The sequence below is a fragment of the Coregonus lavaretus genome, assembly GCF_964263955.1.
Source record: "Coregonus lavaretus genome assembly, contig: HAP1_SCAFFOLD_3072, whole genome shotgun sequence".
NCBI lineage: Eukaryota > Metazoa > Chordata > Actinopteri > Salmoniformes > Salmonidae > Coregonus > Coregonus lavaretus.
This window is the reverse complement of record NW_028166163.1, coordinates 36,521-63,246: the sequence shown is the minus strand read 5'-3', so window position 1 is coordinate 63,246 and position 26,726 is coordinate 36,521. Positions and strand designations below refer to the sequence as shown.

Here is a 26,726-nt window from a genome sequence, read left to right as displayed (position 1 = left end):
ACTCTTGGTTTGTGTGTGCATGGCGCCATCTCCTGGTTACAAATGGTCTTACAGGGTGATTTCTCATTTGTATTATTACATTTGATTTGGTTAAAACAGTGAAAGATAATAAAGAACCGAGCACGTCCACGAGAATGTTTGTAAAAGCAGGATGACATCACCCAGCAAATAGAACTCTGACATACTGTATCTAATTAAAGACAATTATCCCATGCCCCACAAAGGCCAAATCAAATTACAATAGCTGACTTTTTATAACATAGATCAGAATATGAAGAAAACATGTATCAGGAGAATGAAATTCGGGTGAATTACACCCCGATGTTAACCTCGTACAACCATCCGGAAGTCTTGCGAGTTTACATTCTGCAGCGGTAATCGGTCTGGTAATACGAGGCTACCTGTTTATGATCTTATTTTAACTGTATCTCTATGTTATTGTACTATAGAATAGAATATAACTTTACTGTCCATCAGAGCTAGGATGGAAATGTTGCTTTGGCATCACCTTATAAATGCATCACATTGTGTTGTGTACATATACTGACACACACACACACTACATGTTAATGTTTTTAAATGTTTGTAAATTGTCAACTATTTTGTCTGTAATGTATTTTTTGTTGTGTGTCGGATCCCAGTAAGACTAGCTGTCACCATTGTCGTCTGCTAATGGGGATCCTAATAAATTAAACATATTAAATAAATAGTACATTAAAAACAGTGAACCTGACACCCTGTGGAATGTGCAGCCAGATCCTGCTAATGATTTGAGGATAAAGTGTATAAAATCATGTCATCATTAGGCCTGCAGAAGGTTCAGGTGGCATCCTATTTTGACAATAAAGCTGCAGGAAGTAGCTTGAGATTGGGACTCAAACCCTAAATGTTGCATCTGTTAGTCCAAACAGCTAAGACAAGCCTAAGATCACCATGCACAATGCCAAGCGTCAGCTGGTGTGGTGTAAAGCTCGCTGCTATTGGACTCTGGAGCAGTGGAAATGTGTTCTCTGGAGTGATGAAACGCTTCACCATCTGGCAGTCCGATGGACAAATCTGGGTTTGGCGGATGCCAGGAGAACGCTACATGCCTGAATGCATAGTGCAAACTGTAAAGTTTGGTGGAGGAGGAATAATGGTCTGGGGCTTTCTTTCATGGTTCGGGCTAGGCCCCTTAGCTCTAGTGAACGGAAATGTTAACGCTACAGCATACAATTACATTCTAGATGATTCTGTGCTTCCAACTTTGTGGCAACAGTTTGGGGAAGGCCCTTTCCTTTTTCAGCATGACAATGCCCCCGTGCAAAAAATGAGGTCCATACAGAAAGGGTTTGTCGAGATCGGTGTGGAAGAACTTGACTGGCCTGCACAGAGCCCTGACCTCAAGCCCATCGAACACCTTTGGGATGAATTGGAATGCCGACTGCGAGCCAGGCCTAATCACCCAACATCAGTGCCCGACCTCACTAATGCTTTTGTGGCTGAATGGAAGCAAGTCCCTGCAGAAATTTTCCAAAATCTAGTGGAAAGCCTTCTCAGAAGAGTGGATGCTGTTATAGCAGCAAAGAGGGGACCAACTCCATATTAATGCTCATGATTTTGGAATAAGATGTTCGACTAGCAGGTTTCCACATACTTTTGGGCATGTAGTGTAGTAAAGTCATGGCACTTATATAGCTCTCGAGAACCCAAGGCCATACAACCATTGGGCTCTCATTTGAACCATTGATCACAGCGCAGCCAATGTGAAGGCTACAACTGTCCCGACGCTCTGTCTAACTGTTAATAATCATTGTGTGCAATATGGTCTTGGAATCCTCCGAAAATCTATTTTCATATCACCACAAATTCATTTTACGAATACAAAAGATACACTTACTGTGCGCTGTTTTAACACATATTCCCACTGAGGTGTTTTGCGTTGCACATTTACCTGAACTATGACACTTCCTGAGCTAATGGAAACTCGGAAGGGAACACAAACAAATTTTTTTTTTTTGGAGTATTCAAGGGTTCCAAGCTTTTCACATTTCTCTTTCCTTCCCTAGATCCCTTTCCTCATGTTATTTCCTAGCTAATTTCCTTTCCTCATATACTTTCCTAATCCCCTAGTTTCCTTTCCTTCTTCCCTAACCCATTTCCTTATTTCATTTATTTGCTCCCTTCATGGACTGGTCAAATCCAGTAGAGGGCGCACTTGAGCTGAATATTATGATTGGGTACATTTAAAGGGATATACACCTCATAATTAACTGTTTTGAGAAACATTAGACTGTCGATTCTAGGGTTCTTTATTTTTTGGTGTGAAATATTGTGCACATTCGGATAAGTATTTTATTATTTCAGCAAGCTTCCTTTTTTTAAGTCATGAGATGATGTGTGACCGACACAGTTCAGTGGTCAGGATAGCCGTCAACCGGATGACGTCAGTGCGAATGTAGCTATTCTTGTCACTGGATGTTGATTTCCTTCAAATATGGTTCTGCTATATCCTTGTTTGTACTGTAAAGCTTGCTGAGAATACAGACGGTTGATATGACAGTCTTTCCCTCTGACACCGGTAAATAGCAACACACAGCCAGCTGTCGTTGATCTGTTGTGGTCTTGTTTTCATTAACTAGCTTAGCCAAACAACTAGCATGTGCGGCCTACAATAACAGTGAGACAGGGGAATCGACTATGCTAGCTAGCTACATGCCATAAGTAATGCTAATTTTGCAAACTAACGCGTAAATGTTCCAATTCATTGGCAGCATTGGATACCTAGGTAACTCGCGCCTGTTGAAGACGTTGGTTCACTTTTCAGCTAGCTAGCTGGACTCTGACCATTTCTGTGCGTTGATGTGTGTGATAGCCAGCGTCCAACGTTAACTAGAGCTAACCATAACTTTTCAAGTAGTAACATTAGCTAGCTAGTAGAACAAAACAGCCATTGTGTGGCTCGTTCAATCTGGGACTGATGTCTCGAAGTTTGTCATGGAGTTGTCAGTCTGGATGGCTTTTCTTTACATAGCAATAATTTGGTTTTTGGCTAGCTAGCCAACAACCTTGAGTCAAAACACCTTCAGCTAGCTAGTTAATCTTTTACTTACAACTCGTTTTTAGGCCGACCTAGCTAGTAGCAAGCTATCTCTAGAAATACATGTGCACTAAGTTATTGCTGTGCATGCCTTCTATGCTTTTCAAGATGACCTTTTACCGCGGTGCACCTGAACAGTGAGTGTCTCCAGTCCACTGGCACTGTTGGGCGCTTGCAAAGTTTCAAGTTGTATTAGTAGGCAGGGCTAATCCGTTTGTGGTTCTGGTATATCATCCAAATAAATCAATCGCAGCACGTTTTTGGACTCATACAGCAGTTTTTACCTGGTTAAGTACAATACCGTTGGGAACTAGATGGTAACTTTACAAGTAAAGTTCTGGGGCTTGATTTAGCTCTTTACAAGTATTTTTGTGGTAATGGAAGAAGTTTAAAAAGTTTTACTTTACTATTGAAAGCAAAGCAGTTACATATAGTAAATGTTAAATTTAGTAGTTTCATTACTCTAATAGACGACTATATCAACCTTATTACTTTGGATTGTGGGGCAGTTAGATCACAAAAATGTCTACACTACAGTAGTTGCGTGTGAACTGAAAGAAGAAAGGACAAAGAGATCTTCTGTCACAACATGGGAATAAAAGGTAGGATTATGTGGACAACACTCTTCATGTTGTGGGTTTCAGATAAAAATATTTACTTTTGTAAAACGTTCAGTGTAAATTAAATTTTATTTTAGTTGAATGATGATGTAATGATAACGTTTTAGGTTATTTGTGGAGATAAATATGATGGTGCATCTAGTGATGACAGCTCTTTAAAAGTACTTTTGTGGCAGTTGAAGAACTATGGAGAATAGGTTTGTATGTAGACCTACTGATAGCTAGCTGTAGTTCTATCTAATAAATAAACCATTTAGGCTAAAAGGGATCACTAAAAAGTCAAATTTCTGCAGAAAATGTGGTGTGCTTGTTTGAATGGGTTTTAAATAAGTTATAGTACATTTACATTTACGTCATTTAGCAGACGCTCTTATCCAGAGCGACTTACAAATAGTAGTGGTGGTGTCTGCAGTAGTAATGGTGGTGACTGGTTATCGTTGAAAAAGTAGGTAGATTAAAAGGTTGGTTGATAGGATAGCCTGAACATGTGAAAGTTGGTTTGGTGTCTCTAGCTTGAACGGTTCAAGAGTTACAATTATTGTTGGAGTGTATTATATGCTAATTTATGCATATTTAAGTAGTTATAATTTATAGTGCATACCAGAGCTAGACCAGAGCTGGTGTGAACCAGCGCTAGCTAGCTACACCCAGGACCAGAGCAGAAGTTGTGGTCAGTTGTGTGGTGGAGCAGGTTGAGAGCTTCAAGTTCCTTGGTGTCCACATCACCAACAAACTAACATGGTCCAAGAACACCAAGATAGTTGTAAAGAGGGCACAACAAAACCTATTCCCCCTAAGGAGACTGAAAAGATTTGGCATGGGTCCTCAGATCCTCAAAAGGTTCTACAGCTGCACCATCGAGAGCATCCTGACTGGTTGCATCACTGCCTGGTATGGCAACTGCTTGGCCTACGACCGCTAGGCACTACAGAGGGTAGTGCGTACGGCCCAGTACATCACTGGGGCCAAGCTTCCTGCCATCCAGGACTTCTATACCAGGCGGTGTCAGAGGAAGGCCCTAAAAATTGTCAAAGACTCCAGCCACCCTAGTCATAGACTGTTCTCTCTGCTACCTCACAGCAAGCGGTACCGGAGCGCCAAGTCTAGGTCCAAGAGGCTGCTAAACAGCTTCTACCCCCAAGCCATAAGACAAGACTCCTGAACATCAAATGCCCCCCCCCCCCCTTTTACGCTGCTGCTACTCTCTGTTTATTATCTATGCATAGTCACTTTAATAACCCTACCTACATGTACATATTACCTCAATTACCTCAGCTAACCGGTGCCCCCATACATTCCCTCGGTGCCGGTACCCCCTGTATATAGCCTCGCTATTGTTATTTTTACTGCTGCTCTTTAATTATTTGTTACTTTTTTTTGGGGGGGGGGGGGGTATTCTTTCTTAAAACTGCATTGTTGGTTAACGGCTTGTAAGTAAGCATTTCACTGTAAGGTCTACACCTGTTGTATTCGGCGCATGTGACAAATAAAAATGGATTTGATTTGAGTTAGTTGTGTTGCAGGTTCTTTCGGCTGTACAGGATGGACATGGTCAGTAGTTGTGTGGTTGTGGTCAGTAGTTCTGGTCAGTAGTTGTGGTCATTCGTTTTGTGGTCAGTAGTTGTGTTGTGGTCAGTAGTTGTTTTGTGGGTCAGTAGTTTTGTGGTCAGTAGTTATGGTAAGTAGATGTGTGTTTCATTAGTTCTGGTCAGTGGTTGTGGTCAGTAGTTGTGTGGTTGTGATCAGTCACTGTGGCCAGTAAAAGTGGTTAGTAGTTTTGTGGTTGTGGTCAGTAGTTTTGTTAAGTAGGTGTGGTGTTCAGTAGTAGTGGTCAGTCGCTTTGGTCAGTGGTTGTGGTCAGTAGCTGTGGTCAATAGTTGTGATTGTAGTCATTAGTTGTATGGTCAGTAGTTTTGGTAAGTAGCTGTGTGGTGTAGTTGTGGTCAGTAGATGTGGTCAATAGTTTTTTATGGTTGTGGTCAGTAGTTATGTGGTTTAGTAGTTGTGGTCAGTAGTTATGGGCAGTAGTGGTCAGTAATTTTATGGTCAGTGCTTGTTGCTATGAAGAAGTTGTCTCCCTCCGAGGCATGTGTTGCTAGGCAACCACCCTGCAGTGCCTTTGCAGGCCTGCTCCCTCCAAGACTAAAACCAGTGTGAGAAACATGCTAACAAAAGTTTGTGCTATAAAACTAAATAAATACTGCATGCTGACCAACAAAAACTATTTGCTAGATTCATGATAGTGTTGGACAAAGCAAGTGAACTTCAAAACGTGATGTAGTTTTATTGTAATTTGCAGCTGTTGTTGGCAAGTAATGAATCTGCTAGCTTCTGACATGACTTACTGCATCTGAAAGCAGTTGATGGGTTACTAAAACAGCTCTACCTCTTGATTGCTAGAAGCTATTCCTGTTCTGCTTTCTGATTTGAAAAGTAGAGGAAGATTCCATACAGCAAGTTTTTGTCTGACTTGTTGGGGTAGTGGTCAAAACGGCAGTTGTTTGGGAAAATGGTCATGTTTACTAAAACAGCTGTATCGTTAGATCCGTAGCAGATATTTTTGTTCCGACCTACAGTTTTGAGAAGCAGAGAAGTAGATAAAGATGTTGTAGCCTCTAACTTTTTATCTAACTTGTTGGGAAGGTGGTCAAATGTTCAGTTGTTTATAAAAAGTTATTGAAAATGTTTTTGATGCAGTTACTAAAACACCTGTAACGTTATATCGGTACCAGATAATAAGAGGTCGTTAACAATAAAACGTCACAATAGCGTTAGATTTGGCTGGTGGGGGGCAAGGAGACCCCCAGCTCCGCTAAAACCATTGACAACTACACTACATGGCCAGAAGTATGTGGACACCTGCTCTTCGAACATCTCATTCCAAAATCATGGGCATTAATATGGAGTTGGTCCCCCCTTTGCTGCTATAACAGCCACCACTCTTCTGGGAAGGCTTTCCACTAGATCTTGGAACATTGCTGCGGGGACTTGCTTCCATTCAGCCACGAGCATTAGTGAGGTCGGGAACGGATGTTGGGCGATTAGGCCTGACTCGCAGTCTGCGTTCCAATTCATCCCAAAGGTGTTCGATGGGGTTGCGGCCAGGGCTCTGTGCAGGCCAGTCAAGTTTTTCCACACCGATCTCGACAAACCATTTCTGTATGGACCTCGCTTTGTGCACGAGGGCATTGTCATGCTGAAACAGGGAAGGGCCTTCCCCAAACTATTACCACAAAGTTGGAAGCACAGACTCGTCTAGAATGTCATTGTATGCTGTAGTGTTACGATTTCCCTTATCTGGAACAAAAGGGCCTAGCCCGAACCATGAAAAACAGCTCCGGACCATTATTCCTCTTCCACCAAACTTTAAAGTTGGCACTATGCATTCGGGCAGGTAGCGTTCTCCTGGCATCCGCCGAACCCAGATTTGTCCGTCGGACTGCCAGCTGGTGAAGCGTGTTTCATCACTCCAGAGAACGTGTTTCCACTGCTCCAGCTTACACTTGGCATTGCGAATGATGATCTTAGGCTTGTGTGTGGCTGCTCGGCCATGGAAACTCATTTCATGAAGCTCCCGACTTACATTGTATTGTGCTGATGTTGCTTCCAGAAGCAGTTTGGAAATCTGTAGTGAGTGTTGCAACTGAGCACAGACGCTACACACTTCAGCAGTCGGCGGTCCCGTTCTGTGAGCTTGTGTGGCGTACCACTTCACGGCTGAGCTGTTGTTGCTCCTAGACATTTCTACTCACAATAACAGCACTTACTGTTGACCGGGGCAGCTCTAGCAGGTCAGAAATTTGATGAACTGACTTGTTGGAAAGGTGGCATCCTAGGACGGTGCCACGTTGAAAGTCACTGAGCTCTTCAGTAAGGCCATTCTACTGCCAATGTTTGTCCATGGAGATTGCATGGCTGTGTGCTCGATTTTATACACCTGTCAGCAACGGGTGTGGCTGAAATAGCCGAATCCACTCATTTGAAGGAGTGGCCACATACTTTTGTATATGTAGTGTATGTACAACACCAGCAACTAAGCAGTTCCGACCTCCTTTCATAATATCTTAGCTGTTTGGACTAACAAGATCATGGGTTTGAGTCCCAATCTCAAGCTACTACCTGCAGCGTTATTGTCAAAATAGGATGCCACCTGAACCTTCTGCAGGCCTAATGATGACATATTATTAATTTTATACTCAAATTAGCAGGATCTGGCTGCACATTCCACAGGTTCACTGTTTTTAATGTACACATTTATTTTTATTTTATTTATTAGGATCTTCATCAGCTGACGACAATGGCGACAGCTAGTCTTACTAGTGTCTGACAAATAACAAAAAATAAGTTACAGACAAAATTCTTTACAATTTACATACACTACCAGTCAAAAAGTTTGGACACACCTACTCATTCAAGGGTTTTTCTTCATTTTTTTCATTTTTTTACATTGTAGAATAGTAGTGAAGACATCAAAACTATGAAATAACACATATGGAATAATGTAGTAACCAAAAAAGTGTTAAACAAATCTAAATATATTTGAGATTTGAGATTCTTCAAATAGCCACCCTTTGCCTTGATGACAGCTTTGCACACTCTTGGCATTCTCTCAACCAGCTTCACCTGGAATGCTTTTCCAAAATTTAAACTGTGTAAGAGGAGTAGTGTTCCAAATAATAGTTATAGGTTTGTCGAAGACTCTGCTTCAATTTATATTACTGAAACATACGTTGAAAATGATGCTGTCGCTGCTTCCTGTTCACAAGACATTTTGATAAATAGCCCAATGTCAAAACAGTTTTAACGTGTCCAAATCAATAACCAATATGCAGAAACAGTTTGTGATATATTGAAAACCTAAACAAAAAATGTACTATCTACACATACATGTGCAACAATAATCATATTCCGAGCATCTAATAAATTGCACATGCACCAAAAACCCTGTTGTTTTGACAAGTGGCAATAAATCGCTGATATAAATTACGGGGGAAATCAGGTTGTATGTGCTGTTGAAACGAACACAACAACAAAAAGAAACACATGGAAACTGGATATATTTTTTACAGCACTGGTTAGCGAACAATCTGCAGAAGACAGTCAGATCCATTTTGGAGTGATGCATTTTGATTTGGGGGTCACCAAAACAGAAGAAGAAACGCAACACTTATTGATTGTCAATCACTCATAGTTATCGCGTTGAAATCAATTGCGCGAGAGGGGGAAATTGAGGTTGCACGTCCTGTTAACCCAGCTAAAAAAACACATGTAATCTGGGAATAATGTACATCACTGGTTAGAGGACAATTTGTAGACAGCTAGCTACATTTTGAAGTGTTGCATTTTGAGTCAAGTGGGTCGCCAACGCGGTAAGTGTAGCGTAACACTTTTTTTCTTCCATCAATATCATATTGAAATCTATAGAACAGGGGGCAAATGTTTGGCGTGTAGTGCTGTTTAAACTAACACTTTTCAAAGGCCACATGGAAACTTGGAATAACCTATACATGATTGGTTAGATGAGAATTTATATCTATATTTTGGAATGCCCAATGTTGATTTCGGAGGCTGCCATCACGGAAAAGGGAACAGACCACTTTTTCTGTTAACTTAAAATAATCACGACGCGGCACAGGATATCAACCGTGACAATGGTTGACTGCTATTTAAGTTCAAATTTGACCTTCAAATCCATGTATTGGTGTATGGCCAGCGACTTTTCTAGAGAGACCGTGCCATTTCCTGGCCATTTCATTAACTCCGCGTTCTAAGTCCTGAGCATCCCAGTGCGTGTGACTAAATCAAAGGTACAAAACCAAAGATATTGATCTGTTTTAAGCAATCAATCTTATGTCATTGTGATGACCTATACACTTTTATACTAACAATCACCAATCTGAGGTAAAAAGGATGTGTAATTCCGCAAAATTTTATGAGGTGAAAATTCAAGCTTGTGTAAGGTAGTAACACAAACTGTTACCACATTAGGGAAATTAGCGCAATATACAGTAAATGAATATGGCAAAATAATTTAATTAATTAAATTTAAAAAATAATAATATTAATAATTAATTAATTTGACATGTCAATTTAAGATGATAGTATATTGCAACAACATCATCTTTCTCACTCATTTAACCATTTTAGAGAGTTAAAAAATGCTCTCAAACACAATTTAACCGGGTGCTCTAGACTAGAGCGTATTGGCTGCACAGCCTGAACGTTTGACATCCCTAGTATTAGTGGTATGTACAGGATACACATGGTTCCGTCCAACAAAATGCTTCCTTGCAGGTTCCTTCTCAACAATGCCACAACAATAAGAAATAATAACAGATAAGAATACGAACATATACATTAAATGGGTCAGTAGAATATAATAAAACATTTCGCATAAGCATTTAACTCAATTTATAGTCACATTTTTGTATGTGTTTTGGATTATTTAGCAATAATAAGAGTCTGGTAGCAGCAGTTGTGTGTGGATGAGTGTACTGTGTATCTGAGTGAGTGCATGTGTGGAGAGTCAGTGCCAGGTGGTCAGTCCAGTTCAAGTGTGCATTTGGCACTCAGTGAGCCCTTTCTGTTAACATTCCATTCAGATCATTCTGGAAATAACACGTCAAGGCTCACTCCAGTTCAATGTTAACTTGTTATATAGCTAGCGCCTATGCACAGCGTTGGTCAACTTCAAATGTTCCTTATCACGCATAGTTCGCGTTTGACATATGTCGACTTTTCAAACTACATGAAAAGGTCAAACTGAATATACACTTGTGGGAATATCAGCACCAGGGTCCACTTTCTATGTAATGGTTATGGGTGTTTATTCAAGTTACAACCAAGCTTGCTTCAGGTTCCACTTTATATACTGAACAAAAATATAAACGCAACATGTAAAGTGTTGGTCCTATTTTTCATGAGATGAAATAAAAGATTCCAGAAATTTTCCGGATGCACAAAAAGCTTATTTCGCTTACATTTTGTGCACAAATTTGTTTACATCCCTGTTAGTGAACAGTTCTCCTTCGCCAAGATAATCCATCCATTGCTGTTGCCAGAGAATTCAATGTGAATTTCTCTACCATAAACTGCCCCCAACGTCGTTTTAGAGAATTTGGCAGTATAGTGAATTCGGAAAGTATTCAGACCCCTTGACTTTTTCCACATTTTGTTACGTTACAGCCTTATTCTAAAATTGATTAAATAAATACATTTCCTCATCAATCTACACACAATACCCCATAATGACAAAGCGAAAACAGATTTTTAGATTTGTTTGCAAATGTATTGAAAATATAAAACAGAAATACCTTATTTACATAAGTATTCAGACCCTTTGCTATGAGACTCGAAATTGAGCTCCGGTGCATCCTGTTTCCATTGATCAATCTTGAGATGTTTCTAAAACTTGATTTGAGTCCACCTGTGGTAAATTCAATTGATTGGACATGATTTGGAAAGGCACACACCTGTCTATATAAGGTCCCACAGTCAGAGCAAAAACCAAGCCATGAGGTCGAAGGAATTGCCCGAAGAGCTCCGAGACAGGATTGTGTCGAGGCACAGATCTGGGGAAGGGTACCAAAAACATTCTGCAGCATTGAAGGTTCCTAAGAACACAGTGGCCATCATTCTTAAATGTAAGAAGGTGACCAAGAACCCGATGGCCACTCTGACAGAGCTCCAGAGTTCCTCTGTAGAGATGGGAGAACCTTCCGTAAGGACAACTATCTCTGCAGCACTCTTCCTATCAGGCCTTTTATGGTAGAGTGGCCAGACGGAAACCACTCCTCAGTAAAAGGCACATGACAGCCCGCTTGGAGTTTGGCAAAAGGCACCTAAAGGACTCGGACCATGAGATACAAGATTCCCTGGTCTGATGAAACCAAGATTTAACTCTTTGGCCTGAATGCCAAGCGTCACGTCTGGAGGAAACCTGGCACCATCCCTACGGTGAAGAATGGTGGTGGCAGCATCATGCTGTGGGGATGTTTTTCAGCGGCAGGGACTGGAAGACTAGTCAGGATCGAGGGAAACGCTCCCCATCCAACCTGACAGAGCTTGAGAGGATCTGCAGAGAAGAATGGGAGAAACTCCCCAAATATAGGTGTGCCAAGCTTGTAACGTCATACCCAAGAAGATTTGAGGCTGTAATCGCTGCCAAAGGTGCTTCAACAAAGTACTGAGTAAAGGGTCTGAATACTTATGTAAATGTGATATATCAGTTAGTAATGTAATGTAATGTTTTATAAATTTGCACAAAAAAATACAATCCTGTTTTTGCTTGGTCATTGTGGGGTATTGTGTGTAGATTGAGGAGAAAAAACAAACAATCCATTGTTGAATAAGGCTGTAACGTAACAATGTGAAAAAAGTCAAGGGGTCTGAATACTTTCCGAATGCATCCAACTGGCCTCACAACCGCAGGCCACGTGTAACAAAGCCAGCCCAGGACCACCACATCTGGCTTTTTTCACCTGCGGGATCGTCTGAGGAGGGGGAGGGGGGTTGCTGAGGAGTATTTATTTTTGTTATGTTTAAAAAATATATTATTTTTTTTTTACACCTTTTTCTCCCCAATTTCATGATATCCAATTGGTAGTTACAGTCTTGTCCCATCGCTGTAACTCCCGTACGGACTCGGGAGAGGCGAAGGTCGAGAGCCATACGTCCTCCGAAACACGACCCTGGCCTGCGGTTGTGAGGCCAGTTGGATGTACAGTGCATTCGGAAAGTATTCAGACCCCTTGACTGCTTCTTGACACAATTGTGCGTCCCCTCATGGGTCTCCCGGTCGCAGCTGGCTGCGACACAGCCCGGGATCGAACCCGGATCAGTAGTGATGCCTCAAGCACTGCAGTGCTGAGGAGTATTTCTGTCTTGAATAAAGCCCTTTTGTGGGGAAAAACTCATTCCGATTGGCGGGCCTGGCTACCGAGTGGGTGGACCTGACTCCCAAGTGGGTGGGCCTATGCCCATCTATGACTGCGCCCCTGCCCAGTTATGTGAAATCCATTGATTAGGGCCTTATGAATTTATTTCAATTGACTGATTTCCTCCTATGAACTGTAACTCAGTAAAATCTTTGAAATAGTTGCGTTTTATTTTTTGGGTCAGTATAAGTAATGGTTATGAGTGTTTATTCAAGTTACAAACAGCTACAATCAAGTCCGCTTCAGGCTGGAGCCATCAGTCCACTCTGTAGTTTCCCCATATTCTGACTTCACTCCACTTTGTACACACAGGTAGCAATCGGACCCAGTAGGAGCGAACGCCACCACCATGTACTCGGAGTGGAGGTCTCTGCACCTGGTGGTGCAGAGCGACCAGGGCCACCTGAGTGTCCTTCACTCGTACCCTCCGGCAGTTGGGCGCGATGTGGCCAATGCAGTGGTTAAACCCCTGGGGGTGACCCTGGGCACCCCATCCACTGACAACCTGCTCAAGACAGACAAAGAGGTAGGAAGCCTTTGCTGACAACAACAGGTGTTTTTGCATAGCTGAATCAGATAGGTGTAACTAAGCTGTAAGGGTGAAGACTTTAGTTTTAATGTAACATGCACAAGTACAGTCAATACTAGAAAAAAAAACATAAGAGAAATATGAAATACACAACAAGTAAGTAAGCATACTATATACGGGGTCAGTTCCAATACCATATTTACAATGTGCAGGGATACTGGAGTGATGGATGTAGATATGTATAGGGGTAAGGTGACTATATACAGGGTCAGTTCCAATACCATATTTACAATGTGCAGGGATACTGGAGTGATGGAGGTAGATATGTATGGGGTAAGGTGACTAGGCAACAGGATATAAGATAAACAGAGTAGCAGCAGCTTGTAAGTGAGTGGTTGTGTGTGTAGAGTCATTATAAATGTACAGTGCCTATTTTGTTGCATTACAACCTGTAATTTAAATTGATTTTTATTTGGATTTCATCTAATGGACATACACAAAATAGTCAAAATTGGTGAAGTGAAATGAAAAAAATAACTTGTTTCAAAAAATTCAAAAAAATTAATAACGGAAAAGTGGTGCGTGCATATGTATTCACACCTTTGCTATGAAGCACCTAAATAAGATCTGGTGCAACCAATTACCTTAAGAAGTCACATAATTAGTTAAATAAAGTCCACCTGTGTGCAATCTAAGTGTCACATGATCTGTCACATGATCCCAGTATATATACACCTGTTCTGAAAGGCCCCAGAGTCTGCAACACCACTAAGCAAGGTGCACCACCAAGCAAGAGGCACCATGAAGACCAAGGAGCTCTCCAAACAGGTCAGGGACAAAGTTGTGGAGAAGTACTGATCAGGGTTGGGTTATAAAAAAATATCAGAAACTTTGAACATCCCATGGAGCACAATTAAAAAATTGAAAGAATATGGCACCACAACAAACCTGCCAAGAGAGGGCCGCCCAATCAGAGAGGCAACAAAGTGACCAAAGATAACCCTGAAGGAGCTGCAAAGCTCCACAGCGGAGATTGGAGTATCTGTCCATACAGTGAGGGAAAAAAGTATTTGATCCCCTGCTGATTTTGTAAATTTGCCCACTGACAAAGACATGATCAGTCTATAATTTTAATGGTAGGTTTATTTGAACAGAGAGAGACAGAATAACAACAAAAAATCCAGAAAAATGCATGTCAAAAATGTTATAAATTGATTTGCATTTTAATGAGGGAAATAAGTATTTGACCCCTCTGCAAAACATGACTTAGTACTTGGTGGCAAAACCCTTGTTGGCAATCACAGAGGTCAGACGTTTCTTGTAGTTGGCCACCAGGTTTGCACACATATCAGGAGGGATTTTGTCCCACTCCTCTTTGCAGATCTTCTCCAAGTCATTAAGGTTTCGAGGCTGACGTTTGGCAACTCGAACCTTCAGCTCCCTCCACAGATTTCCTATGGGATTAAGGTCTGGAGACTGGCTAGGCCACTCCAGGACCTTAATGTGCTTCTTCTTGAGCCACTCCTTTGTTGCCTTGGCCGTGTGTTTTGGGTCATTGTCATGCTGGAATACCCATCCACGACCCATTTTCAATGCCCTGGCTGAGGGAAGGAGGTTCTCACCCAAGATTTGACGGTACATGGCCCCGTCCATCGTCCCTTTGATGCAGTCAAGTTGTCCTGTCCCCTTAGCAGAAAAACACCCCCAAAGCATAATGTTTCCACCTCCATGTTTGATGGTGGGGATGGTGTTATTGGGGTCATAGGCAGCATTCCTCCTCTTCCAAACACAGCGAGTTAAGTTGATGCCAAAGAGCTCGATTTTGGTCTCATCTGACCACAACACTTTCACCCAGTTCTCCTCTGAATCATTAGATGTTCATTGGCAAACTTCAGACGGGCCTGTATATGTGCTTTCTTGAGCAGGGGGACCTTGCGGGCGCTGCAGGATTTCAGTCCTTCACGGCGTAGTGTGTTACCAATTGTTTTCTTGTTGACTATGGTCCCAGCTGCCTTGAGATCATTGACAAGACCTCCCGTGTAGTTCTGCGCTGTTTCCTCACCGTTCTCATGATCATTGCAACTCCACGAGGTGAGATCTTGTATGGAGCCCCAGGACAAGGGAGATTGACAGTTATTTTGTGTTTCTTCCATTTGCGAATAATCGCACCAACTGTTGTCACCTTCTCACCAAGCTGCATGGCAATGGTCTTGTAGCCCATTCCAGCCTTGTGTAGGTCTACAATCTTGTCCCTGACATCCTTGGAGAGATCTTTGGTCTTGGCCATGGTGGAGAGTTTGGAATCTGATTGATTGATTGCTTCTGTGGACAGGTGTCTTTTATACAGGTAACAAGCTGAGATTAGGAGCACTCCCTTTAATAGTGTGCTCCTAATCTCAGCTCGTTACCTGTATAAAAGACACCTGCGAGGCAGAAATCTTTCTGATTGAGAGGGGGTCAAATACTTATTTCCCTCATTAAAATGCAAATCAATTTATAACATTTTTGACATGTGTTTTTCTGGATTTTTTTGTTGTTATTCTGCCTCTCACTGTTCAAATAAACCTACCATTAAAATTATAGATTGATCATTTCTTTGTCAGTGGGCAAATGTACAAAATCAGCAGGGGATCAAATACTTTTTTCCCTCACTGTATATGTTGCCCCTTGGCAGCTTTATCAGAAAACACGGCATTGATTTTCACTGCTACGCATACAATGCACAACTTAAAATGTCTGTGTCACCAGAGGATTATAGCTCCAGAGATAAGTTATTATACTGTACAGTGATTTAAATACTCTGATGGCTCACAACTTCCTCCAGCTAAATCAAGACAAGACTGAGGTACTTACTATTGGAGCCAAAGCACAGAGAGAGAATCTGGGCACACATACTTTTGCTAGCCGCTTTACGTGCATGTTATGTGTGAATGTGTAGGGCCCTGTGAGTGTGCATAGAGACTAAAAGAAAAAGGTCAATGAGGATACAAGGTTGACTCAGTCTGTGTAGCTATTTTGTTAGCTATTTATCAGTCTTATTGCTTGGGGATAGAAGCTGTTCAAGAGCCTGTTGGTGCCAGACTTGATGCACCAGTACCGCTTGCCGTGCGGAAGCAGAGAGAATAGTCTATGGCTTGGGTGGTTGGAGTCTTTAACCATTTTCCGGGCCTTCCTACCACACCGCCTGATATAGATGTCCTGGATGGCATGGAGCTCGGTCCCAGTGATGTACTGGGCTGTTCGCACCACCCTTTGTAGAGCCATGCCATCGAGGGCGGTGCTATTACCATACCAGGCAGTGATGCAGCCAGTCAATATGCTCTTAATGGTCCAGCTGTATAACTTTTTTAGGATTTCAAGGCCCATGCCAAACTTTTTCAACCTCCTGAGGGGGAAGCGGCGCTGTCACGCCTTCTTCACTACTGTGCGCGTGTGTTTGGACAATGTTTTTATGACTTTATAGTGATTTGGACACAGAGGAATTTGAAGCTCTCAAACTCCTCCACTGTGGCCCCGTCGATGTGGATGGGGCGTGCTCAACCCCTCTCCCCCTCTCCCCCTGTTTCCTGTAGTCCACGATCAGCTCCTTGGTCTTACTGACATTGAGGGAGAGGTTGTTGTTCTGGCACCACACTGCCAGGTCACTGACCTCCTCCCTGTAGGCTGAGATTTGACTTGACTTGGCCCAATTGTTGCAGCATTTGACATTCAAGGGGAATAGAAAGTGAAGTTAGAATGCCAACTTGTTTCTAGGGTAGTTGATGTTTGCTCTATGTATGGGGAGGGTATTTTAATGTCAAGGTCAACTTCATTGGCACTTATTCTAATTGAAAAGTAAAAGTTTCTTCCGTCTTTAGCTCCAAGTTCCTCTGACATTGTGTTTGAGGAACTAGGCAGAACATAAGCTACATGACCTTAACACGCCCTTGATGGGCTTTTTCAGTCCCTTATTTTTATAAAACCAAGGAGGCTGAACGGTCACCTGCACATTAGGACTCAACTACCTCCTGGCGAATGGAAACTTTTTTATTTTTTATTTTTTTTGTACTGCACGCTTGATTGAAACCCATACACACACACACACACACACACACACACACACCACCTCCCCCTCTACATTCCATTGTGTTTTCAAATCTCTTCTCTCTCTGATTGTTGCTGGGTGAAAAATAGTATTTGGCTTTACCCCCTTTTGTCCTTGCTGCTCACTTCCTCATCATGTTTGCCTTGTCGCTCGGACAGCCCCAGGCCTCTGGGCTCGCTTGATAACATTGAGAGGATTTCCTGTGTATCCCCCTGGGGCATTCGACCCCTGCAACTTTATTGACTGTTTCTCCACCCCAGTGGACTACGGCTCCTTGAGCTCGCCCCAGTCCCAGTCCCAGCAGCCATTTAGAGGAATGGCTTGATTGTAATAGGGCCAGGCTAAGGAAAAATGTAAGCCATCTGCCAAAGAATGTACGCATTCTCTTATTAAGTGCCTCCTTGTCTTTCCTGCTGGTTTTAGTTTGCCTGATAATTCTATTAACATAGCACTGGGCTATGTAACAGCTTGTAGGGCTTGTGTTTTGTACAACCATCCCATATTTGAGATGGTAGTATTTTAGGATAATACTGTATTTGTTAAATAAATGGATAGTTCACCTAGCATGGTGGAACCAGCCTAGTCAAATCAAATCAAATTTTATTTGCCACATGCGCCGAATACAACAGATGTAGACCCTTAGTGAAATGCTTACTTACAAGCTCTTAACCAACAATGCAGTTTTTAAGAAAATAATAGATACGTTTTTATTTTTATTTTTTATAATTAAATAATAAAGAGCAGGTGTAAAATAAAATAACAGTAGGGAGGCTATATACAGGGGGTACCGGTACAGAGCCCTAATAGCTGTCTTCACCTTCCTGTTTTGACACGTGAAGTGATATAGAATGGTGAACGTTGCAAGGCTGGTTCCACCATGCTCTAGTTCACCTACCTCTCCAAATTAGATGAACCATCCCTTTAGCCCTGTGTTTGAAATGAGCTAATTTCACGACAATCATAATAATTAGGCCTAAACACTTCTTTTTAACTTAACGCACAATTAGGCCATCTTATTTTGATTGGCTTTCAAGTGTTAAAACATGAATCCACCCTGTCCCCATGTATTCAGCAATCACTGACATGACATCTGACTGTCCAGCTTGTCCAATGCATCCACCTCTTTCTAACAACAGAGTTCTCTGTGTGATGTGATTTACAGGTGAAGTGGACGATGGAGGTGCTCTGCTACGGCCTGACCCTTCCTCTGGACGGGGACACGGTCAAGCTGTGTGTGGACGTCTACACGGACTGGATGATGGCGCTGGTCACTCCTCGCAACTCCATCCCCCAGCCCATCGTCAAGGAGCCCAACTTCTACGTGCAGACCATCCTCAAACACCTCCACAACCTCTTCATGCCCAGGTACAAGCTAACTGTATGTCTACGCTCTCTGGCTAACTGTTGTCTACGTTCTAGTTAGCCGCTAACTTTGTGTCTAAGCTCTCTGGCTAACAATGTGTCTACGCTCTATTTAGCCGCTAACTGTGTGTCTACGCTCTAGCTAGCCGCTAACTGTGTGTCTACGCTCTAGCTAGCTGCTAACTGTGTGTCTACGCTCTAGCTAGCCGCTAACTGTGTGTCTACGCTCTAGATAGCCGCTAACTGTGTGTCTACGCTCTGGCTTACTGTGTGTCTACGCTATAGCTAACAGCTAACTGTATGTCTACGCTCTAGCTAACCGCTAACTATGGGGTATCTTATGCAATGTTCTACATTACAACTTCTTGACCTTAAGGCTCCAACCTCTAAAAGTTGCAGTACATTGCTTATGTAACATGGTAATTGTAAATAGGGACAGATACCCTCCATTAGTTCATCAAACCAAATCACAAGGCTTAGAGAGAACGGAGTATGGAAGAGGTTTATTACAGGCTTCTCTTTATAAATGTGGTCCCCAACTCTCTCTTTCTTCACCTCCCTCCCTCCTCTTTTAGGCCGGAGCACTACAGCCCCATGCACTTCCGGCTGTGCCAGCAGGTGCTGACGGCAGTGCTGAAGCTGGCCAGGGATTCGGGCAGCGGCATGGCCCGGGAGACCTGGGAGGTGTTGCTGCTCTTCCTGCTACGCATAAATGACACTCTGCTAGCCCCGCCCACTGTCGGAGGTCAGTCCATCGGAACAGATGCAATTAGGCTGCCTTTACACTGGCAGCCCAATTCTGATCTTTTGCCCAATTATCGTCAAAAGAGCTGATTTGATTGGTCAGAAGACCAATTAGTAGAAAAATATCAGAATTGGGCTGCCTGTGTATAGGCAGCCTTTGAGTACTTTTCGTAGTGTCGTGGGGAACTTCTAACATCCACTTAAGTCAAATGTTTACTTAGTCTCCCATTGATATCAATACATAATTAATAAGTGGATATTAGGATTTGTCCCATAATGGTTTTGGCTTTGACTAAGTTAATTGACTTAGTTGCTAATATTACTATTTAGTTCCAAATGAAGATGCAGTGTTCTTTCTCATATGCTATTTTATGCACCCAGAACATTCTTCCTATTCAAAGTTACTCACCCCTGTCCGCCATCCCCCAACTCTCTCAGGTGGGATAGCGGAGAAGCTGGCTGAGAAGCTGATCAGCGTTCTGTTTGAGGTGTGGTTCATGGCCTGCACACGCTGCTTCCCCACGCCGCCCTACTGGAAGACGGCCAGGGAGATGCTGGCCAACTGGAGGCACCACCCGCCCGTGGTGGAGCAGTGGAGCAAGGTCATTGCTGCCCTCACCTCCAGGTAGCCACACCACAACAAGACCAGTGGTCGCCAACCCTGTGTTTGCAGGCTTTTGTTTACGCTCAGTGCTTAAACATATGGGTCCCGTTCAGTAGGGCATAACGTTTTGAAACATATGTGAGTGCTCAAGTTCAGGTAGGACAAAACTAGTTGGATAACAGGCAGGAGTCATTTCTCTCAGCAGTCATTTCTAGATAAAAAATGTTTGTTAATGTTCAAATAAGAAATGGTTGAAATGGAAAGTGTAAATGTTCTGTTTTGGCACAGACTGTTGCGGTTCACCTACGGTCCGTCCTTCCCCCTGTACAAAGTCCCAGAGGAGGAGGCCAACCTCATCCCTACTGAGATGGACAATGACTGTGTGGCTCAGACCTGGTTCCGCTTTCTGCACATGCTGAGGTGAGTTCCACACAGCTAGCTATCTGGGTCTGTGTCACAGAATAAGAGTTATTACTGTTTACACCTGGAATGTATTCGGTATAAATGCTCCCCGATGACCTAATTTTAGTATAATAAAATGATACTGGGATGACTTTTTTTGGATCATCATCCGAGACAGATCACACTGTTTATTTCAATGAAGAACATACTGGATGGACCTCACTTTTTTTTATCCAAAGGTACAAGAAAATGATTCTAGATGATCTAAGAAAGTGATCTGGGGAAATATTGTAGTAAATATTGTAATAGGCTACATCAATGTAACTGTTACTCTCTCATGGCTGGGTTGTGGAGAGAAATAACATGCTCAGGACCAATTTTTGCACCTCGACATTAAAAGTCCCCCCTCCCGCTCCTTCTCTTGCAGTAACCCGGTGGACCTGAGCAGCCCTTTGACGGTCAGCTCCACGCCAAAGTTCCAGGAGCAGCTGCTGGGGGTGAGCGGCGTACCCCAGGAGGTGATCCAACATCACCCCTGTCTCAAGCAACTGCCCCAGATCTTTTTCAGGGCCATGAGGGGGGTCAGCTGCCTGGTGGACGCCTTCCTGGGTAAGACTACCTCACCTCACCTTAGCATTGCTTTTTATCCATACTGTTACAGTTGACTTTGGCCCTGTCCAGAAACATCCCCTAGCCTCTTCCTCTAGGCAATTCATGTAGATCAGGGCCCGTATTCATAAAGCTTCTCAGAGTAGGAGTGCTGATCAAGGATCAGTTTTTCCCTTATATATCGTAATTAATAAGATGACATCGACGAGGGGGGGACCTGATTCCAGATCAGCATTCCCTACTCCGAGACAATTTCTTAATACGGGCCCTTAAAAATTGGATAGGTATGTAATGATATTAGTTCCATGTTGTCCACTGATAGGCTGGCTGGAGATTTTTTCATATTTCTTACACATATCCAATCCCTTCAGTTCTCATGTTTTGCTGGAGAACTTCTGACCAAGAGATCATGTACATCTTCCGTCCCCTCTAGGTGTTGGGGTCGCAAAGAGAGAGATTCGAGAGAAACTGCCCTCTTATGGTACTTAGTAAACTGCGTCTTTGTCATTCAAATGAAGGGTAAAAGGGTTCTGATTTTGTGGACAATGATCATGGAAAGCATGGAAAGATGTTATTTGACTTAGTAACACCTTGATTTTATGACCAGCAACGACTAAAGGCTTTTGTTAATGGGTTGACCCCTCAACTTGTCCTGGCTTGTTTACTGGCTTTTAAACAAGAACCAGACATTTTCAAATGAAAAGAGCTTTATTGTAATTTTCTCATTTCATTTCTCTACTGTCTTGTGCCCGTTGAGCTACACCAGGGCTCTCCAACCCTGTTCCTGGAGAGCTACCGTCCTGTAGGTTTTCACTCCAACCCTAATTAGGAGGGTCCAGGAACAGAGTTGGAATGCCCTGCTCTACACCTCCCAACAGTCTTAGACTTCAACCATGTTTGTATTTCTGAACTCAAGCAGACCTCTCTGCATTTTGGCCCTATACTTAATCAAAGCACTGTCACGCAGTCTATATACTTCCCTAAATCTCTTGACATCCCCATGTTTAAAGAAACACATACATTGTTTCTAGCATGCAACGCAACACTACTTCGATTCATCTTTTGGTTAATAGTAGTAGACCCCCATTTTGAAAATCGCAGACTAGGATTAGCTATGTGGCCAATTATGTCTTACAGTACAGTGCACAAACACAGAACGTCTTTAATAAATACCTAACATAACTTCATAACTTGTTGAGCAGTTATTTGGCCCAACAACTAAACCTCCATTTTGTGTTTCAGCTTTTCTGTCATTTTTCTCTTTTTCTTTCTTGTTCTAGTTTCTTCTTCTTCGTCCCCAGAAACAGCGCTAGTGTCTCTCTCTCCCTCAGGAGTGACAGTTTCTCCTAGGACCAATATACGTGACAGACTTCCCTCTCTAGGTACACTATTAAACCGGACCTAACCCAATCAAATCCAATCATTAACATTGCACAGGCGTCTGTGGACATAACGAACTGGATTTCCTGTAGTGGTGTTTGGGCATAAGACAAAAGGTGCCACACTTCTACAGTCACGAAAAACAACATACTCATACACATCTATGGGAGGAAAAAAAAACATTCACCGTGTCAGAATGTGAAACTGCGAAGTTGTTTTTGATTCTTCATTTTGATCGATGGCTGTGTCAGCTGCCAAAAGAACAGGTGAATGTTGTCATGGTTGGTTTGTCGGCGTTCTGATATTCCAGGCTGTGCTTTGACCACTTTCTTTCCTTCAGGTGCCGCCGTGTCTAGGAACAATTTCCGAGAAAGGCTTCACTCCATGCCCTCCTATGGTACTCTGTAGTAGTTTGCTCCCAAACAATCATAAAGGGAGCTGAATACATTTTGATGGATTTGCTGGGGTTGGCAAAAAGCTGATTTGTGTGGTGAACGTAGCTGGTGCATGCACTTAAAGGGCAACTCCACCACTTTTAAACCTCATTTTCATTATCTCCAGCACAATACCAGTGTCAACATATGTGAAAATGGCACTTTTGTAGAAACAAATATGAAGTTAAAAGTTCTACCTGAGGACATCATAAAACGTTTCAACATTTTAAAAACACTAACTGAGATTCGCTGTGATGTGGAGAGCAAGAAAATACCCTCCCTTGGGCTAGAAACTTGTTGCAGGTTTTGGAAATCACAGTTTGTTTACTTTTAATCTTATAAAAATCATTATTTTTTCTTATGACCTTATCTTTTTAATCACTTAGAAATGTGCTGTTTTCACATATGTAAACACTGGTTTGGTGCTGGAGATTATGAATATGAGGTTGAAAAATGGTGGACATGCCCTTTTAAATCCATAATCACTTTCAGGACCGCAGCGACAAACAGTCTCAATCCTGAAAACCTCACTTCCCTACCCCTGTATTTTGGGTCTTTTCATATAGGCTAGTAGAAAAGCATTACACATTTACAGTATAGGCCTGTTAGTAATAACCCCTCGCTTTGACTATACTATTGTAAGCTTTTTAGGTACACTTGAATTGAAGCAGCCTTTCATGATTCTGTCAATATAAATGCATAATGGATGATATAGCAAGGTATGACTGTTTATGACAATCAAACCTGCTCTTATCCTTCCTTATCAACCAGAAAATAGATTTGATCAACTTTGAAAGTTATAATGGAGATAATTGGTTGGGGAAAGTGTTGTCATAATCTTCCATGGCGTGTTTGGAGAGACATTGTGTAGTGTGTGTGGCAGCATCACCGTGGCAATGTATGTCAAGTTGCTTCAAGACTTGTGTTTATAAAACATATCCTCGTTAGCTTAGCTAGCAAACCCACTAAACGGACCATACAGTCCAATTGGCATCTGCAGCAGTTTGGTGCACCACGTTGCATCATCAGTGCTGAAATCTGTGAAAGATGGCTATCAATCAATCAAATGTATTTATAAAGCCCTTTTTACATCAGCAGATGTCACAAAGTGCTTATACAGAAACCCAGTTTACCTATAAATTGTTTTGGGCTTCACTGAAAATTGCAGAAAGAGGTTTAGAGGGTTTGATCCATGTGGTAATGTGAAGCACTCACCCAATCAATGTCAGTGTGGACAGTAACTATATGCATGTATCTGTTTGATAGTCTGCGCCAAGCATCTGAATAAGTAAAGTGTTGTCAATCAAAATTAGCTATCTAGCCACCCCAAGGCTATGAAGCGAAAATGTGACATTGGGAAACTTGCTCGATGTATTGTGGTGTGGATTTTTCTCTCTTAAAAAAAAAATGTATATACTTATTTTTATAAATGTTTTACATTGTTCCTTTATCTGTGGTGAATATCACCCAGCAAAGAAGACATCTATCCACATCACATGGCTTGTGCATTTTGAGCTGGTATCTTTCTCTCTTGTGGAGGAAGGGTGAACCGCAAAGATGATGAGCTGCCAATGTTGACGTTACTAACATCGTCCCTGATCCGAGTGGCGCTTCTAACCAAAATATGGGTGGAGGGGAAATGGGACCCGATTGGTCCTTGCTGTTTTCACCTGAAACACCAGAATATCCTCTGATGCGCCTCCTCTCTCTCTCCCTCAGGTATCTCCCGCCCCCGGTCGGACAGTGCCCCGCCCACCCCTATCAACAGACTGAGCGTGCCGCCGCCCCCCACCACCACCAACACCACGCCCCCTCACAGCCGCCGCAACAAACCCACGGGGGTCATCAAGACGGCCAGTAAAACCTCCACAGTAGGTTCCTACACCAGAGTAGTTTTTTCCTCAGATGGCCCATTTGTATCAGAGTAAAATCGAGATCTGAAGTAAAATGGGAGAAATACGGCATCCCTTTGCCAAGGAAGCCTCAGACGATCATGGGAATAAATATTAATGTCCCATAACATTTATATTCTTAATATGCCCGTTTGACAGTGAATTAATTCATTCCTGGTTATCCCCCACCCTCCTACCCATCCAGGCGAATATGACGCACCAACCCAAAGTGTCCCACCAGCCGTCCTCCACCTCTCCACTGTCCAGCCCCAACCTGACCAGCTCTGAGCCCCGGCCGCTGCCCGCCCCCACTAGGCCCAAGGTCAACAGTGTCCTCAACCTGTTTGGCCAGTGGCTGTTTGACGCCGCACTGGTGCACTGCAAGCTCCACACGGGCCTGAGCCGAGACAATAGCTTGACTGGTAAGGTCAGGGTCGGAGGTTAAGTGTCAAAAACTGGTTTGATTAGTACTGGGTGCGTCTCAATAGTCTAAAGTTGCTTCCTTTCCTTTATTGTCTCTTATTTAGCTGTGAAAACACAGGCCAGGGATGTTGTGAAAACATTCATATAGAAATATATTATATAGAGCAATCATGTCAGCTCTATTCCGATATTTCTATCTGTAAATGAATGTTCCACATTTGCCTAATGAACATGGCCCATTCCAAAAGGATATGCAGGATGTTCATCTGGGAAATGGTATTCACCATTTCTACTCCTTCAGACCAGTGGATGAAACGAAAGGAGACAAGAAGATGAATCCACTTCAGACTATTGAGATGCACCCATGGTGTTATTTGTCTTACATGTCATTTCCTTATGCCATTTTTGTATTTTATTCCAACCTGCAAGATGAACTGACATCTCTGGTAAAACAATTGGCCAGTGCACTTTAGCATTGTGACCACGATACCGATCCACCATCGTTCATCTCAGAATAATCTCCCTTCTCTACTATTATTGCGGTTTCATTTATTTTTGTTTTTGGTGGTTTTATTGGCATAGGACAGTGAAGAGGAGACGAGAGAGTCGAGGGTATACATGTGTGTCCCGGGGTCTGTGGCACTAACTGCTGGCCCACACAAGCCACAATATTGAGTCAGTTTCATTTAGCAGTGGAGATGAGCCAGTGCTCTTCAGTTGGATAAAGTGGAGATGAGCCAGTGCTCTTCAGTTGGATAAAGTGGAGATGAGCCAGTGCTCTTCAGTTGGATAAAGTGGAGATGAGCCAGTGCTCTTCAGTTGGATAAAGTGGAGATGAGCCAGTGCTCTTCAGTTGGATAAAGTGGAGATGAGCCAGTGGTCTTCAGTTGGATAAAGTGGAGATGAGCCAGTGGTCTTCAGTTGGATAAAGTGGTGATGAGCCAGTGGTCTTCAGTTGGATAAAGTGGTGATGAGCCAGTGGTCTTCAGTTGGATAAAGTGGAGATGAGCCAGTGCTCTTCAGTTGGATAAAGTGGTGATGAGCCAGTGGTCTTCAGTTGGATAAAGTGGAGATGAGCCAGTGGTCTTCAGTTGGATAAAGTGGATATGAGCCAGTGGTCTTCAGTTGGATAAAGTGGAGATGAGCCAGTGCTCTTCAGTTGGATAAAGTGGAGATGAGCCAGTGCTCTTCAGTTGGATAAAGTGGATATGAGCCAGTGGTCTTCAGTTGGATAAAGTGGAGATGAGCCAGTGGTCTTCAGTTGGATAAAGTGGTGTGCGGAGGGAATTGTGGTGATATATCCTGGATTGTAGGCCTACTTGATTTAGTTGCATACCTGTGAAAACACTTAAAGGGGCCTCCCGAGTGGCGCAGCGGTCTAAGGAAGTGCTTGAGGCATCACTACAGACCCTGGTTCGATCCCAGGCTGTGTCACAGCCGGCCGTGACCGGGAGACCCATGAGGCGGCGCACAATTTGCCCAGCGTCGTCTGGGTTACGGGAGGGGTTGGCCGGCCGGGATTTCCTTGTCCCATCGAGCTCTAGCGACTCCTTGTGGTGGGCCGGGCTCCTGCAAGCTGACTCGGTCGCCAGCTGGACGGTGTTTCCTCGGACACATTGGTGCGGCTG

General features: G+C 42.9%; 1 protein-coding gene across 1 annotated transcript in view; it reads left to right on the top strand.

Moving 5' to 3' along the window:
* Positions 1 to 2,437: 2,437 nt before the first annotated feature.
* LOC311114998 (ral GTPase-activating protein subunit beta-like) overlaps positions 2,438 to 26,726 on the top strand; it is a gene marked incomplete at its 3' end in the record, with an annotated part of 59,252 nt that continues 34,963 nt past the window's right edge. Inside the window, exons 1-10 of the mRNA XM_084190221.1 lie at positions 2,438 to 3,681; positions 12,948 to 13,161; positions 18,411 to 18,613; positions 19,186 to 19,355; positions 19,793 to 19,979; positions 20,247 to 20,378; positions 20,788 to 20,969; positions 21,403 to 21,450; positions 24,503 to 24,654; positions 24,881 to 25,097. Coding sequence (XP_084046347.1) covers positions 12,985 to 13,161; positions 18,411 to 18,613; positions 19,186 to 19,355; positions 19,793 to 19,979; positions 20,247 to 20,378; positions 20,788 to 20,969; positions 21,403 to 21,450; positions 24,503 to 24,654; positions 24,881 to 25,097 — 1,468 coding nt within the window. The remainder of the gene's footprint in view (positions 3,682 to 12,947; positions 13,162 to 18,410; positions 18,614 to 19,185; positions 19,356 to 19,792; positions 19,980 to 20,246; positions 20,379 to 20,787; positions 20,970 to 21,402; positions 21,451 to 24,502; positions 24,655 to 24,880; positions 25,098 to 26,726) is intronic.